Source organism: Thermothelomyces heterothallicus, assembly GCF_042370625.1.
Source record: "Thermothelomyces heterothallicus CBS 202.75 unplaced genomic scaffold P884_scaffold_15, whole genome shotgun sequence".
NCBI classification, from domain to species: domain Eukaryota; kingdom Fungi; phylum Ascomycota; class Sordariomycetes; order Sordariales; family Chaetomiaceae; genus Thermothelomyces; species Thermothelomyces heterothallicus.
Window position 1 is genome coordinate 718,532 of NW_027192576.1, and position 16,829 is coordinate 735,360.

The 16,829-nt window shown below is 43.1% G+C and overlaps 2 protein-coding genes across 2 annotated transcripts; both read right to left on the reverse strand.

Annotated features, from left to right (window-relative positions):
* Positions 1-13,324: 13,324 nt before the first annotated feature.
* On the reverse strand, positions 13,325-13,750 carry P884DRAFT_300769 (uncharacterized protein; the record flags this gene model as incomplete). Its single annotated transcript, XM_069444799.1, has 2 exons — positions 13,325-13,523; positions 13,587-13,750. 2 exons carry the CDS (start codon positions 13,748-13,750, stop codon positions 13,325-13,327), a joined length of 363 nt encoding a protein of 120 aa, XP_069296655.1.
* Positions 13,751-14,457: 707 nt separating this feature from the next.
* On the reverse strand, positions 14,458-15,066 carry P884DRAFT_300770 (uncharacterized protein; the record flags this gene model as incomplete). The annotated part of the gene is made up of 2 exons (XM_069444800.1): positions 14,458-14,560; positions 14,678-15,066. The coding sequence occupies 2 exons, from the start codon at positions 15,064-15,066 to the stop codon at positions 14,458-14,460; spliced, it is 492 nt and encodes a 163-aa protein (XP_069296656.1).
* Positions 15,067-16,829: the final 1,763 nt, after the last annotated feature.

Genomic DNA, 16,829 nt, shown 5'->3' on the forward strand with positions numbered 1-16,829 from the left:
GGAGAGGGCTAGGGAGGCCTACTAGTATAGACCTCGAACCTTCTAGCCACTAGAGCAACTATACTAGAAGGTAACCTTTAAGTTTAATAGCTAGCTAGAGGACGATAACCACTACTAAACCGGGGCTAAACGCCCTTATAAGAGGCCTACCCTAGCCTAATAGGCGGCTAGGAATGCCTTATTCGATGCCTAACAGACCTGTATCTCCTTTCTATAGCCTAGAGCCCCCTCCCTCTTATAACCAGCTAAGGGGGCAATAGCTATAAAGCCTATTACTACTATGCCTTCGCCCTTTACCCTAGCTACCTTAAATGTAAATTAAGGTCCTTTAGTAGAATACCTAAAGTAACAAATAGGCCCTTAAGGTCCTACTAGAGGAGGCTAAATACAACCTACTAGCTATCTAGGAACCGTAGATTAACCGGTCTATAGGGTTAACATACTGCCTCCGGGCTTCGAAATACTACCTAGTCCATAAGCTAAAGGGTAAGGCGGCTATTCTAGTAGCTAAACGGTTCCTAGTCGGCTAGTAGGACTATTCGGTAGAGGAGAACTAGTATAGGGTAACCTTTCTGACCCTAGGAGAGAGGGGGTTCGAGCTCTAGTTAGTCTATAATAACAAGGGGGAGTAGGCCCTCTTATGGGACCTATTAGCCCTACCTTAGCCAATCTACCCCCTAGTTCCTATAGGTAACTTCAACCTCTACCACCCGGTCTAGGACCTGTTTAATAGGCTTAGCCTAGGGGCTAGGGACCTCCTTAGCCTTACGGACTAGTAGGACCTCGACCTATAAATGCTATATAGCTAGGTCACTAGGGCCCCCTAAGGGGACCAACGCAGCCGGCCTTCTATAATAGACCTATTCTAGGCCTTGGCTAGGCTAGAAGCAACCTATAGGGATATCGTAGAACGTAGGAAGTCTAACCACTACCTATAGGCCCTAAATGTCTCCCTCTAGAGGACTAACAGGCCCGTACCGGCTAGTAAAGGGTAGGACTAGAAGAGCCTAGACAAGGAGGTTATACAGGCCGAGGTAGCCTACCTCCTACTCTGGCTTGGTAGGTAGGCATCGACCCCGGCCAGGCCTATCTTCTAGGGCCTAGAGGAGCTTCTATAGGCCTTCGATAGGCTTATAGAGGCCCTTAAGGAGATAGCTATAGTCTTGGCTCCGGTAAAGAAGGCTAGTATAGGTAGTAAACGAGCTCGATAGTAGACGAAGGAGGTTCGGGAGGCCCGGAAGAGGGCTAAGGAGGTAGAGAGGGCCTATAGGGACACCCTAAACCCCTATATATAGGAGGCACTTCGGCAGGCCCTACGGGACCAGGCTAAGACTATTACGGCCGCAAAGACCAAGAGCTAGAGAGCTACGTTATAGGAGGCAACCAACCGGCCGGACCTGTTATAGAGACTAGAGTAGTAGGCAAGGCTATAAAGCTACCTACCGGTCGACCCTCTAAAGCTCCTAGCCTTTAAAGGAGGGCTTACAACCTACTAACAGAAGGCTAGGGCCCTAGCCGATAAGTTCTTTCCAAACCTGGAAGTAGACCTATCGGATATTAATAACCCAGATCTAAACGACCACTAGGAGCCGAAGTTTAAAATGAGCTAGGAGGTTATAGTAGGCGATATTAGGGTAGTACTAGCTAGAGCGGCCCTATGGAAGGCCCTAGGGGAGAACCTCCTCCCTATAGGCCTACTAAAGGCCTATAGGCGGCCGCTCTACCAGATACTAGCTATACTAGCCTCGGAGAGCTTACGGCTCGGCTATTTCCTAGCCCAGTTTAAAAGGGCTAAGATAGTAGTCCTCTATAAGCCTAGCAAACCCCTATAGGCCTACTTTACCCCGAGTAGCTATAGGCCTATAACGCTCTTACTAATAGTAGGTAAGGTACTAGAGGCTATAGTTACCTAGAAGGTAACGGCCGTTGTAGAGGCCTATAGGCTTCTCCTAGCCAAGCAGATAGGTAACTAGGAATATAGGTCTACCAAACTAGCTATCTAGCTTGTTATGGCCTAGGTTTAGGAGGCTTAGAGGTACAAGGTAGCTACCTCCCTCCTATAGCTCGATATCTTAGGGGCTTTCGATACTATTAACCATACCTAGCTACTAACCACTTTACAGAGCTAGGGCTTCCCGAAGTAGTTAATAGTCTAGGTTAGGGAGTAGCTATAGGATAGGGTAGCTATCCTTTACTTCGATAGCTAGAAAATAGAGGATATAGTAGTAAGGGCCGGGGTCCCCTAGGGGTTACCCCTCTCCCCTATACTATTTATCCTCTATATAGCCTCCCTCTACTAGGCTATTTACTAGGCCAGCCCTATGGTCAGTTTGGTAGGCTTTGCCGATAATACTAACCTTCTAGCCTTTAGGAGGGCTAAGGAGGCCTATAATGATTAGCTATAGAGGGCTTAGGAGGCTTACCTATAGTAGGTAAGGACCTAGGGTATAGCCTTTACCCTGGAAAAGTACGAACTTATCTACTTCAACAGGGGCCGGAAATAGTAATCGCGACCACTAGAGCTCCTATAGCCTAGAGGGGGTATTACTACTATAGCCCCTTCGAAGTCGGCTAGATTCCTAGGGGTCTAGCTAGATTAGAGGCTATAGTAGGGCCCCTACTACGCAAAGGTAGCCAAGAAGCTGGAAACCTAGGAGTTTGCTCTCACTAGGCTTGCTACGAAGACCTAGGGCCCTAGCCTACTATAGGCCTACAAGGTCTATACTAAGTATATCCGTAGCGCCCTAGCTTATAAGGCCTTAAACTTCTACAAGCCTACTAAGCCAGGGGGCAAGCTAGAAGGCCCTACTAGAGAACTATTAAAGGCCTAATATAAGGCCTTCCAAGTAGTTACTAGGGTCTATAAGGCTACCCCTACCTGGTGCCTTGAGATAGAAGCCTAGGTACTACCCCTCGACCTCTATCTTAACAAGAGGCTAGCTAACTTCGAAGCTAAACTCGACTAGCTACTCCTATAGGCCGGAGTAGGCCTAGGGGCCTCCTAGGTCCCCGCGAGGGCTCTTATCTAATAGGCCTATAATAGGCTTAGCTAGAGGTTCTAGAAGAGAAGGACTAGGGCAAGGGGCTAGGAGCCAAAGCCTATAGCCCTAGAGGTAGCAAGGTCGATAGTCCGGTAGTAGGTTTAGGAAGGCTATAGAGAGGGTTACCCCCCCCTATAAACCCTATAAAGAAGGTTATAGGCTACGGAACTAGCTATAATAGCTAGCTAGAGTAACCGTTACAGGGCCGATTAAGCCAGTAAGAGGATATAGCGTGTATCGGACAAGGACCCCCCGCGCCTAGTTTTTACAGGGAAAGGCCTATAAAGGCACCAGGGCCTAACGAAGGCCCAGAGCTCCCTACTAGTATAGGCCTGTACAGGGGCTATTAGCCTCCGTGACTTCCTTTTTAGGGTTTAAGTCCTGGGGGTTAGTACCCCTTACTATGCCTACAGCCAAGGGAGGGAGACTATGGAGCACCTGGTTATCTAGTGCCTGAACCTACCGAGAAGCCGAACGTAGGAATCCTAGGAAATACGGTCGCAAAGGGACCTAGACCTCGTTTTACAGGGCATAGGGACCCGTAACCATCGTTTGGCAAGGAGGGTTCTATAGTGGCTAATAGACCTAGGGAGGCTCCCGGAATACCGCCTCGTAAGGAGGCTAGACCGGGAGGGAAGGCCTCTATAGGGCTGTCCTAGCTACTTCTCCTTTTCTTTGTAGTGTATTAGTATTCCGGATCGGGCGTTAAAGGAGGGACAGAGGTTTTTTATCTGGCCTATTAGGCATGGTTTCCTTTGTATATAACTAGAGAGGCTCTAGTATACTTATTAGCATAGCGGTGTAGGATTAATAATAATAATATCATTTGATTATAATATCCTCTAAAAACTATAGGTATAGAGGGCTAAAAGTGTTATAGGTGATACTACAAGGGGCATTGGTGACTTAAGGGGGTATATACTATAGGTTATACTATGGTATATTAGGATCTTTGCCCTTAAAGGCTATAGCCGCCTCTTTATAGCATACTCGGACTAGGCTACCTATTATTAGGTTATTACGGAATTTCTCCTTGGTACCTAGGTTGGCTGTAAAGCCTATACTGCTTTCTAATATTATATCTAGGTTCTTAAGGAGATCTTAGACATTACTATCTGCCGGGGTATTATTTTCGCTTATAGGGCTAGAGTATATACCTAGTATAGGCGTAGGTATAGCCTATACCTAGTTAGACGCCTCTATAGCTATCTACTTCTTCCGCCGATTAATAGGTATAAACGTAGTAGCCAGGGTATTAGCTACTTCGGTCGCTATTACCGACTATAATACAGGTATATCTTACTAGCTAACCAGAGGCTCGTTTCTAGTGGCTAGGCTTGTTACTATAGCTACTACCGCTGCTATAGAACCCTAGGTACCTTTAGTAGCCTGTTTGTCGCTTTTTCTAGCCTTGCTTCTAGACTTAGCTATTATAACTAATGAAACTAAGCTATTCTAGGTCGACAAAACTTAGTAAAAGTCGCGAAAGTGAGTGGTTTTCTTATATATACGATAGGATAAAGCAAAAGGTAGTAGGAAAATACTCTCTAGGGCCTCCTTTTGATAGAAATAGAGGTATATAAGCTATAGGCGATGGCTATATAGTTACATTGATAGAAAAGGCTGGCGTTAGAGGGTTTGAAGGTTAGAAAAGAAGGTAGTTATTAAAGAAATTATAGAAGAATTAAAGAGGTTCGAAAAACTAGAAAATAGTAGGAAATCTAGGGTTTTTATAGTTTTTAGGCAGGGCTTTTAAAGATAGGATAAAAGAAGGCTTAAACTATTAGTATTTAGCCCTATTATACTAAATAGGTAGGCTATTTAGCCCTGTTTACTAAATAGTCAGGTTGTTTAGTAGTTAACTAAGCTAGATATATGGTTTAAAGTAGCCTATATATAGTAAATAGTAGAGTTTGAAATAAAAGTAGTAATAAAGACAATAGTATAAGGAATAGTAACGGGTTTTCTAGTATTAAAATAGATTTAGGGTAGCCTATTAAAGGTATATATCTCTAGGTATTATTTAGCTTCTTCCTAGCTAGGTATAATACCTTAGGTCTAGCTAGAAGTCTTCTACTTCGGGGGTCAGCCTCGTTTCTTTCTAGGTAGCGGTTAAATCTAATAGTAATTTATATATTCCTAGATCAATTCGCTAGAAGTAGCCTCTAGTTTACTCTAGGGAAGCTACTAATCGTCCTTTACGTCAAATCCGAGCTAGCAAATAAGGTATTTAACCCTCGGGCGCTTCTTTCCATATATACGGTGGTCGATAATCTTCTCGATCCTCTAGTACTCCTTACTATTAACTAGGATTGGCTATAGCGGTAGTATAGTTCTTTTGAACGGATCAGGACCTTGTTTAACGTGGTAGAGTTAGGCGACGGATATAACCGGATAGACCTTCTAGGATTCAGGAAAATCCAGCTCGTAAGCTAGTTTTCCTACCCTTCGCTTGATTTTAAATGGTCCTACTCTCTAGGCTAACCATTTCCTATTAGGTTTACTAGGCAGATAGTATCCTTTATATAGCCGTAGCCAAACGGTGTCCCTAACTTCGAATTTAGTAGGTATATATCTCTAGTTATACTATAGTTTAGCTAGTACTATAGCCCGATTAATCATTTCACTAGCTTTGGCCTAGTACTACTTACGTAGGATTTCTAGGGCTTTACACCTGCTAGTTCTAGCGGTTTTCTTGCTTAGGATATCTAGTACTAAGTATAGTTTAAATCTATATACTAGCTTATTTAGGGACCTCCTAATACTAGTGACTAGCGTATTATTAAGGTAATATTATAAGGCCGGTAGGATTTTAACCTATAAGCAGTTAGAATTTACTATAAAGTTTATCCGTAAGGCGATTTCTATAGTTTGGTTTATCCGTTCGGACTATCTATTAATCTAAGGGTAGTAGGCTATAGAAAATAGTAGCTTGGTTCCTAGCAATAAGAAGATTTCCTTCTATAGGTCAGATATAAATTTAGGGTTACGATCACTAATGATTTAGGCTAGTATTCCCTAGTCGGTAAATATCTAGGTCCTTAGAAGAACCGTTACCTATTCTTTGGCTATATACGTCCGGCGGCCGGCTACGAGAAGCTTCTTCTTACTAAACTTATAGGTCACGGTATAGAGGGTGTCTGCTAGGGTATAGCCTTCGAGTGACCAGAGGGTGCTAGTAGTTAGCGCTAGTAATAAATCGGTAATAAAGTCTATAGCTACCGTATAGAATGGTATTAGCTAGGTACGAATTAGCTAGAGTTCCCCTGGTGATAGGTTATAGTTAGTTAAGTTTGCCTAATATACCTTGTAATGCTATATAAACTTTAAAACCTTCTAGGCCTTCTTATAGAAATGAATAGCTATAAGCTCATTTATTATCTTATTTTCACCGAAATGGTATATATTATTATAAACCATCTAAAGGACTTAGTTAATATAGTTTTCTGGTAAATAAAGTCTTCTAATGCTATTAAAGTCTATATAGAAGAGCAGCCCGTTTGTAAGTTTGAACGGTCCTATAGGTAGCTTTAGCTGTTTATGGTTTCTAGCTCTAATATAGTCATTTCTAACCAAGTCTTTCTTGTTTTCGTAGAGGGCTTAGTAGATAGGTCTATACCTCCGGTCCTTAGGATAGCTAGCGATAATTCTAGCCCTGAATTTATCGCTAAGTACCGGTTCTATGATAGTTATATCTATTATAAAGGTATTAGTGTCCTAGTAATCGCTCTAAATATCTCTAAGCTTGTCTACTAGGCTATTCTTAACCTTTGGATTATCCTACTCCTAGGTAGGTAACCTTGACAGCGTATTAGGTACTATATTTAGTATCCTAGGGATATAAAAGATATTAAGGTTAAATCCTAACAGATAATTAGCTATGTTTACTGGTTTCAGGTTAGCCTTAGCTAGATCTATCGTAATTAGGGATATATACTTTACTATCCCTTTTATTAGGGTATAGTTAGTAAGGACATTAACTAGATGCCTATTTAATTATACTGAACCTACCAAGAAGCCGAACGTAGGAATCCTAGGAAATACGGTCGCAAAGGGACCTAGACCTCGTTTTACGAGGTATAGGGGCCCGTAACCATCGTTTGGCAAGGAGGGTTCTACAGTGGCTAATGGACCTAGGGAGGCTTCCGGAATACCGCCTTGCGAGGAGGCTAGACCGGGAGGGAAGGCCTCTTTAGGGCTGTTCTAGCCACTTCTCCTTTTCATTGTAGTGTATTAGTATTCCAGATCGGGCGTTAAAGGAGGGACAGAGGTTTTTATCCAGCCTATTAGGCACGGTTTCCTTTGTATATAACTAGAGAGGCTCCGGCATGCTTATTAGCATAGCGGTGTAGGACTAATAATAATAATAATAATAATATTTTATTATACTATCTTCTAGAGTTTCCTAATCACCTAGATAAGTATAGTAATTTCTACCTCTATAGATCTATAGCGCTTTTCTACATTAGTGGTCGCTTTTAATATAAATAGGATAGGCTATACTTCGCTTAAAGGAATGTCCTTACTAGGGATTTTCTTACTATCCTAGTCGCCCTTAAGCTAGAAAGCAATAATACTATAGCTATTATAGTAGGTATCTAACTTAAGGAATAGTAGTTTTTCTAGGCGGTAGTAATAGAGAAACTCCTAGTTATATAAGTGCTCCTGAAGTAACCTAAAGGATTTAAGTTCTTCCTTAGTTAGGGTAAACTTGATAGTAGAAGTGACCACTTTCTAGGCCCTTTTAGCTTTTCCGGGCTCAAGCTTTCCTTCTTTCCGTGCTATAGCTATTAGAGCCGTCTTTCGCGCCTAAAGTAGCCTTGCTTTTGTATCAAACCACGGAATGCCCTTCCTAAGCTAACTAGCTATTCTAAGGTAGTGCTCTAGACTATCAAGTGTATCTAGGAACTTTAGCTTCTTGAAAGTGGCGATACGGTCGTTGGTTTTGGCGATGCCTTTGCTATTTATAATATACCTAAGGAGCCTTATAGCCAGGTAGCCTATAAATGATTTAGGCACCCTAATATGAATATAAGCCTTATCAAGGATTTCGTAAATGGTATATAGGTATTTAAGGTGTTCTTCCTTGGTTTTACTAAAGATAATAATATTGTCAATATATACCCTAATAAAATAGTAATATTTTAGGAAAAGTCTATCTATATAGTATTATATAAAGGCTAGTATATTCTCAAAACCTATAAGTACTATATTTGATTTTTCTAGGCTATAGTAGCTTATAACGACTATATAGTCGCTATACTCCTTGGCTATAGGGAGCTAGTAGAAAAATCCTAATATATCTAAGGCTATAAAGAATTTGTTACTGACTATAGTAGCTATAATGTTATCCTAGTCAGGTAGGGGATAAATATCTAGGACCGTGATTACATTTAACGGTTATAGGTTAACTATACTTCGGCTTTTCTTAACCTCTACCCTAGGCTTTTCGGAAACTTTCTTCTATATAATAAAGGCTAGGCATATAATTAGGGTAGGTTTATCTATAAAAGTGAATCTTCCAGATGCCTAAAGTTAATCGTAATGCTTATCAAGGGCTTTATAGTTTTCAAGCCCTATCGGGTATAGTCTAACTATACAGACTTGCTTTTACCATCTATTAACCAGATTGATCTATATCTTCTGGTTTTCCAGCATTAGTACAATTCCCCTGTCCTAGTAAAGGTTATATTTGTCCAGAAGTTTCTTTACCTTAAGTATAAATTCGGGGTTTACATTAGTAATACTAACGCTATCCTTGCTTTTAATAGCCGAGATGTCGTCAGGTTTCTCAATACTATATAACGGGGTATAAAAACTTGTCCTGTTTGGTAATAGAAGTTCCTAGTCACTATCGGCTTTTTCCTAGTAATATACGTACTAGGTTTCTTCTAGCCTCCTCTTTAGCTCTTACTCGGTAATTCTATCCTAAACCTTAGCCTATATATCTTCTATATCCGTCATACTAATCTATATAGCAGTGTCCTCTCCTAAGTATTCTAATAGATAGCTAACCTTATCCCCTTTTCGGATGATTATAGGGGTATTAGTGTCATTTCAGACGATTACTACCCTAGGGGTATACTAGGTGACTATAGCATCCTAGATTCCTTCTTAGCTAGTGGTAAAATAAAAGTACTTATCCTCTAGGAGGTTATAGGTAGTAGAATGAAGTATATCTTAAGTAGCTAGGTAGAGTATATAGGTACGATAGTATGCTAGGTGGCGGTAACTTTCTAAGAGATAGGCTTAGGGTTCTTTTTTATAACATCCCTATAGACCTTTATATTAGCTAATAATCTAAAGGTATAGATACCCTTAACAAAGTCAATCTTAATACTATAAACGGTTATAAAATTAGTACCTAGTAGTATCTTCGGAGCAAGTTTATTAATGACATCGGCTATAATATAGATATACCTGTTAATAGATATATTCCTAGCCTCCCCTAGGATATAGAAGTCAAATTCGACCTATTTACTAATCCTAGTCTTTGAATTAACTCCCTTAAGGGTATAGGGTTTGCCCTTAATCTATTAGGGATTCTTTACCTATTAGGTAATCTATATCTAGTTAACTAGGTTGGTTAAACTACCTATATCGAAACAGATGTCTATAGTCTGGTCTCCTAGGTTAGCTTAAACCAGAATATATAGGTAAGACGTCTTCTTTAGCCGGTAGAAGGGTATTTCTATACTCGGGTTAGCTTCTACTACTTGGCTAGGTTCGAAGGAAAGGAGTATGGTTTCCTATTATTACGGTTCCTTGGTTAATTCTAACGGTATAGCCGCTCCTTTTGCGAAGTCCTGCTCTACCTAGGGAAGGTCCTCTTTCGATAGTTTAGGTAGGTATAGTTTCTTTCCGTAATCCTGATATAAGTGGCGATATAACGTTCCTTGGCTTGCGAATGACTATTTGTAAAGCCTATAGACATTACCGTCTTCCTAGATATAATCTTCCTTAGTGGTACTAAGGAAGTATGCCTCTCTATCACTATTATCTCCGTTAGTCTTAGATTTATAGTCGCTAATTAGGAGATAGCTAGCGGCTTTAAGCTCCTTGTATTTAGCTTCGGCTTTCTTATCCTTGCTAGATACTACCATGGTGTTATAGTAGTAGTAGGTACTATCTTTATTAATACGCTTCTAGTTATAGTGATAGAACCGTCTAAAGCAGGGATTCTAGTCACTATATCTACCCTTTTCCTAAGCTCTGGTGCCTTATAGGCAGCTATTTCTGACTTGGTCGTTATACTCCTTTGGTCAAGACTCTTAGTTATAGCTTTGGAATCGCTCCTCTTATAGGAGATACCTATATTTCTATTCCTCCCTTCTCCTATAACGGTTAGTTTGGTACTGCTAACTTTGACTACCCTTTTAGGGGTTAGTATATAACTAATTAGCTTATTCCTTATTAGTATTATTACTATTATTACCGCTAGTCCTATCTAAGGTATTATTAACATTAAATATAGCTACCTTCCTTAACCTCTTTTCGGCTCTAAGTTCCTCTAAAAGGGCTTCCTGTTTTTTAGAGGTATAAAGGAGGTATTAGTTAATAGTGTCTATCTCGTATAGCTTAGGGTAGAGCTTATAAAGTAAGGGAGTCATTACTAACTAGAGTCTAGTTAAGAGCTAGTAGTTTATCTTATCTCCCTAGACTTAGGTATAGTAGAAGAGGTCTATAGCGAATTTATAGATAGAATTGCCTAAGGCTAGGTCGTCTTTGGTATAGCTATTCTAAACTAGCTATTGACCTGCCTAGTTAAACTAGATGCCGAATCGTTCCTTAATCCTCTAGAGCTATATCTCTATACTTAAGTATAGGGTCTCCTTCTTAGTTAGTGACAGTTATTACTTATACTATTATAAGGCTAACCTATAAAATAATACCTATAGGTTATTTTATAAAAGAAGCTCCTTAGAAACGTTTCCTCTAACTATATTATAGATATACTCGATCTAGAGATTAATATTAGTATAGCAATAGATCTTTTTATAATAGAAGATTAGCTAGCCATTAGTAATCTTTTAGTCGGTATCTAGCTAAAGTAAGCTAATATTGGTAATCTTCTAGGCTTAGTCTATCGCTAGTTATAGCGCTATATATATTAGCTATAGCTAAGGGGAACCAATATCTACTTAGTTAGTTATAGCATTCCAAAGAAGTCTGACTATCGCCCTTTAGAGCAGTCTTATAATCGTTTCCTCTATTAGGTCTAGCAATAAGAGGGGTATATATCCCCTTATAGGGTTATCCCCTACTAATATCGGTATTATTATTAGCGATCCTCCTATTGGTTAGACTATTAGCTAGGGGTTTTATAAAGGTCCCTACTAGGGTTCTTCCCTTTCTAGAAGTTCCCTTAGTATATCGGTTATAATTATAGACTAAGTAGCCCTAATAGGTCTACTTAATATCTAGTTACCTTGTCTACTTAGACCTATTAGGTTTAGCTTAAGCCTTAGGGTCTCTAGTAGATCTAGTAGGCCTATAGGTAGAGTTATCCTTTATAAGGCGGTTTCTAATAGTATAGTAAATTATTAAACTAGGTCTTTAGGACTTAACGTTTTCGGGGTCTCTAAAGGTCTCCTATACTAGCTTTCCTCCTAAACTTATACTTCTACTATAGTTCTTACTACTAGTAGTAATAGTAGAATAAGAGCTTCGTTCGAGAGGCAAGGAAGGAGTTTTATAAAGTACCTAACAAGTCCTCTTAGGGTATAGTTATTAAGAGTCTACGATTCTAGGTAATCCTTATCTATTAGGTAGTTATAAAAATCCTAGGTATATACCAAGTAGCTATTAGCCTCCTCGAGAGATACTACTAGCTTAAGGAGTCAAAGGTCTATTAGAGAAAGCTTCTAAACCTAACACTAGTAGGCGTTCCTAATAATAAAGTAATAGGTCTAATATACTTACTATAGTTTAGACTCGTTTATTAATTCTTAATAGTATTAGTATTACTATCGTTTTTGACCATTTAGGCGTCTACTCGGAGCAGAAGGATATAATCGCTTGACTTAGGTAAATAGTCTCCTATAGCGTTCAAACGCGAATAGTAACAAAGATCGTAGATTCGAACCGGTAGTAGGTACTACTTGCTATAGCTCGATAGCTATAAATGACTATAGCTCGGACTAGCTATAAGATACGACATTATAGCGGTATTTACGCCGTGGGCGGCACTCCTAGACCTACTAGTATAGGTCTATAGAAGTGGTGATAAGATGTGTTGATTCTTCTAAGTGTCAGAGGCACTTAGGGATGCTGTCTAAATATATATCTATGACCCCTGGCTCATTATCCCTGTTGGTAGGTCCGTCGGATCTGACCTACTGACAGCCGTATGCTGTAATAGGCGGCTTCTTCTTCCGTCATTATAGGGATGTTTGACATCGTTATAGTTGTTTATAAGATATTGCCTAGTAGTATAGGATAACCGTCTAAATAAGAGCTTTTAAAATGTTATGCCTAGACTCTTATACTAGTCTGTTAGAGCAAGGGTCTATTAGTAAAGGGTTTATATTAGTAGAAAGTCTGGCTACGCTTAGGTAATGAAGGTAGTATAAGGCTTGTTACCTCTCTCTCTAAGAATTAGATAAAGACTTAGATTAAAAGCTATCTAGGTAAAGACTAGTATAAGTAGTAAGGAGAGACTTACTACTCTTAACTACTTCTTAAGTAATAGCCTAAGCCTATTAGGAAGCTATATCTAGTGACTTGCTTAAGATATTATATTATAGGTACTCCTTAACATTCTTTATATTCTTAATAAGGTTTCCTTTAATTATTTTAAAGGGAAGCCGTTCCTTAATAGAGATGACCTTTATGATCGCCTATTAGATAAAGATCTATTAGTAGAATTAAATAATTAGCAGAGCTTTTGTAAAGGAAGAAAGTAATAAATAGATTTAATAGTTTTCACTATAGTTCGCTCGAGCTGTCGGAATTCTCTTCGACAGCTGCAAATCTACAGGTGGTTAGAAATGGCTATAGTACACACGAGCCGTTAGAATTCCCTTCGACAACCGTAAATCTATAAGCTATTGATGGTTAGAAGTAGCTATAATTCGAAGAGTATTAAAGAACTGTAAGAGCCTCCGAAGAGGGCTTATAACTTATTGGTGGGGAAATAGATATATTGAGCGGTCTTTATATCTCTGCTATCGTTGACGATGTTGGCGATAGGCGATTGTAGAAGAAGGAAGAAGTCTAATAGGGCTGGTCTGTAGGAAGATATGGGTGGCTGTAACTCTGGTAGGGCTGGAACCCTAGTAAGCCTAGTCTACCATAATAGGCGATGGTGGAGGCTTCGGACTGGGTGATTGGGCGGCCCTCGGCGGCCTGGGCAGCGAGCTGCTCTTTGGGGGGAAGTTCCGACTCCATTGCGATAGGAAGGAGGGCTGCGGCTGCTGGTGCTGGTGCCCGTCCTGGTGCTGGTGGTGGGCGGCGGCCGCGACCAGGGCCGGGAGCGGTATCCTCACGGGGCGGGTGGTGTCGGCGGGTAGGTAATATTAGTGACGAGGGGAGCGGGCGGGGGACGAGAGGGTGTTGCCGCTGTCGACGCTGCTGCTTCTTCGCTCGCTGGATCTCTGTTGTGGTGGTGACGGCGTCCGCGGTGGCGGAGTGTTGGTGGTGGAGGACGAGGTGGACGAGGACGGGCGGTCGGACTCGGACCAGAGATGGAAGACTTCGACGTGCTGCATTTTACTTTGGAACTCTTATCTGTCGCACCGTCGTTGCAACTAAACGGTTGTGGATCAATTATCTATGTACATAGTGCCGCCTTGTCGCACGTTTATTATTATATGCACTTGTGGCATATTGATGAGGTGGGCTTCTCTCTCGCGCCTCTATGATATCATCCCGTTGGATCGCCCGATCGTCCAGTCCAATTGACGTTTAGTGTGGGTCTTCTATCCTTGGATTGACTGCATCGTCCGGCTTGACGTGCTGAGGGACCTACACAGTCCCCCAGGCAGCCAATGTCCCGGTCACCAGAACCCAAATTTGTAGAGCACTTCGTCGCGCATTCGCTTCTAAATCTCGTCTTCTCTTGGGAGGTACCACAAAAACCATTCGAATATGCTCGGCGGCCATTAGCGAGGCGGAGCCGGCGCCGATCTCGCGGGTCCGGTCGGTCCGATCCGGCTGGACCCACGTTGCCGGGCACACTGCCCGCATGCTCCTGTGGATGTCCTATGTTGTAAAGACTGAGTTGATTACAGTGTGGACTAGTTAGTATGACAAAAAGAAAAAATACGTAAATACAAATAATAATTATACCAAAAACTCCCCCCCCCAGCTTTGACACAACAATACAGTTATTCACGCACAAACTGGGCATATTTACACGGGACATTATGACCAGGCAGACAAGTCACGTAATTATACCCAGAAATACCCAACCACACTACTCAACCGTTTCTCCCAAGGCCCTCAGCTTCTCCCGATCCGCCTCTTTGGCCTTTTCCGAGACATGCGGGTTCTTGAGCGCAGCCTTTAGCCCGCGGATCCTACACACACGAGACTGTTAGCACGGCTTTCATGTCTCCCTCGCTCTCTCCCCGTGTCTCTTTTCTCTCGCACCATCGCACGCCAGGGTGTTTGGGCCGGAAGAGGGCGCTGCTCACACGTTTCCCCTTTCTTTCTCGTCGACCATCTGCTGCAGGCCGCTGGTGCCGCCGCCCGTGTCGCCGCTGCCGGGTTCCCCGATCGAGGCCCTCCTTGCCTTCCTCCCGCCGGCGGGGTGGCCTCTCTCGGTCCCCGTCGACGACGGCGGGCCGCCCTCGTGGTGAGCGGGAGCCGCGTGCGGGTGCGAGGGCGGCCCGGTCGAGGAGCTCTTCTTGCCGGCACCGGCGGACGGCCGTCGGGGCTGCGGCTCCGCCGGCTGGGACGGCTCGATGTGCTCACCAAACTCGCTCTCTAGGAGCTCGCGGTCGTGCTGCTTGGCTTCCTCGGACACTCGGGGGTTGTTGAGGGCGGCCCTGAGGCCGCGCTCGCGGTTTCTGGAGTCGGCCATTTGCTGAATGATATTTTTATTCTTTTTGTCTTCGCTTTCCGGTTCCTCTCCTCTCAGGGGAGACGAGTAGTAAGAGACAAGAGTACGGAATAATAGAACAAGACCGAGCAAGAAGGTCAGGGATGAGAGTGGGCTTATGTGATATAATAATACCGCACAGGCATTGTGGCACGTCCTCACCTTCTCTAGCTGAGGGGTAGCGGACTGACTACGGGAGCATGACGTACCGGCCGTGCAATCTCGTCGTCAAGACTTTTGCTTCTCATTAGTCGCCCGCTTTACTACATACAGTGATTACTAGTAGTATCGTAGAATGCAAGCTAATGACCAACGCCGGACCCTTGTTTGATTCTCCCCTGACTGGGTGTGGCCAAAGGTGGAGATGAAGGGGCACCACTAATTAGGCAACGATGCATAATTACTGAACCCTCCAACTTTAGGTGACGTTGAGTCGGCCGCTCACACGATCACCCTTTGTTGCGTTTGCATCGAAGTTGTGACAATCGTAGGTGCCGCCGTGTATGCCGACTACTACGAGCCAATTAATTAGCTCAAGCAGTGGTTGATATAAGGACGCTATATAGCTATAGATACAACGGGAGGTCATAAATGCTCTCCGCCCCTTGATTTTATGAGCCGTTCCGCGGAACATCCGCAACCTCCACCAAGCACCACGTTGGTACGATGATAGGATTTTAGGTTCGCTTTTGAGTTGTCAGGACCAAAGGTCCCAGGGGTAGTGTTCCCGGAGTGGAGAGGTACGAGGACAGCACAAGCTTGAGGGGACCGTCCGCTTCCTCCGATTTCTCCGGTCTCCTTCAATCTCCGTCTCGGCTCCGAGGCTACGTCAGCGTAGCTTGGGAGGTGACCCGGTGCGCTTGACTCCCTGAAGCTTCGCTTTCGTGCCTGTGCCGTACTGTGTAGCCACAATCCAACGGAGGCTCAGACTAGTGGTGTTGTAGTGCCCGTAGTGAGGTTCTCAGGGTTTCGGCACGATCCTGAAGCGCCATGATATCAAACCTCCAAGCGGGATCAGCGATGGAGCGAATGGTGAATCTGTAGTCACGACCGACTCTGAAAATCCCCCTCGGTCTATACGACAACTTTCCCGTATTGCGGAAAGTCTCGACATCTCAGACTGCATCGTGGCAAGGTCTTAGGCAAGGCCGCAAGGGGTAGTAGCTGGAGAATCATCTGGGTTAGGACCGGGGGGGGGCTCAGCCAGCAGTTGATGTCGGGAATCCCGAGCAAGAAAGAGGGACAACTCGTAGAAACTCGGAGTCCCATCAAAGCCAATCCCCGCGCCTAATATCCACCACCGTAATCGCAAGTTGCAGCACAATATTGTCAGAACTATCATTTCCTTTCCCCCTGTCCAAAGAGATGGCTCGACTTCTACCTGCAACGAAACTGCGTTATAGGGAGATCGGCTTCCATAGACAGCTGCTTCTAAGTACCAACGCCCGTATGCCCTCTTCTGCTCGAACCACTTTGTCTTGACAGAGAAAAGATTAACGAGCCTTTCAACCGCCGCATCGGCGATTGGACCTTTGCAAACTGGACCAGCAAGCTGCGACCAGAGGCCGGTCATCCCCGGTTCGCCCAGAGTGAGAAGAATTCAGCGACTTCACATACGAAGATACATCCGGATTCATGAAGGAAATACTCCGTCAACTCTATGCGCAATCAGCGAACATGTGGTCCCCGAGCACGAATTCAAATCCCACCACCGCTTCAACACGTCTCTAAATCAAAATGCTCGC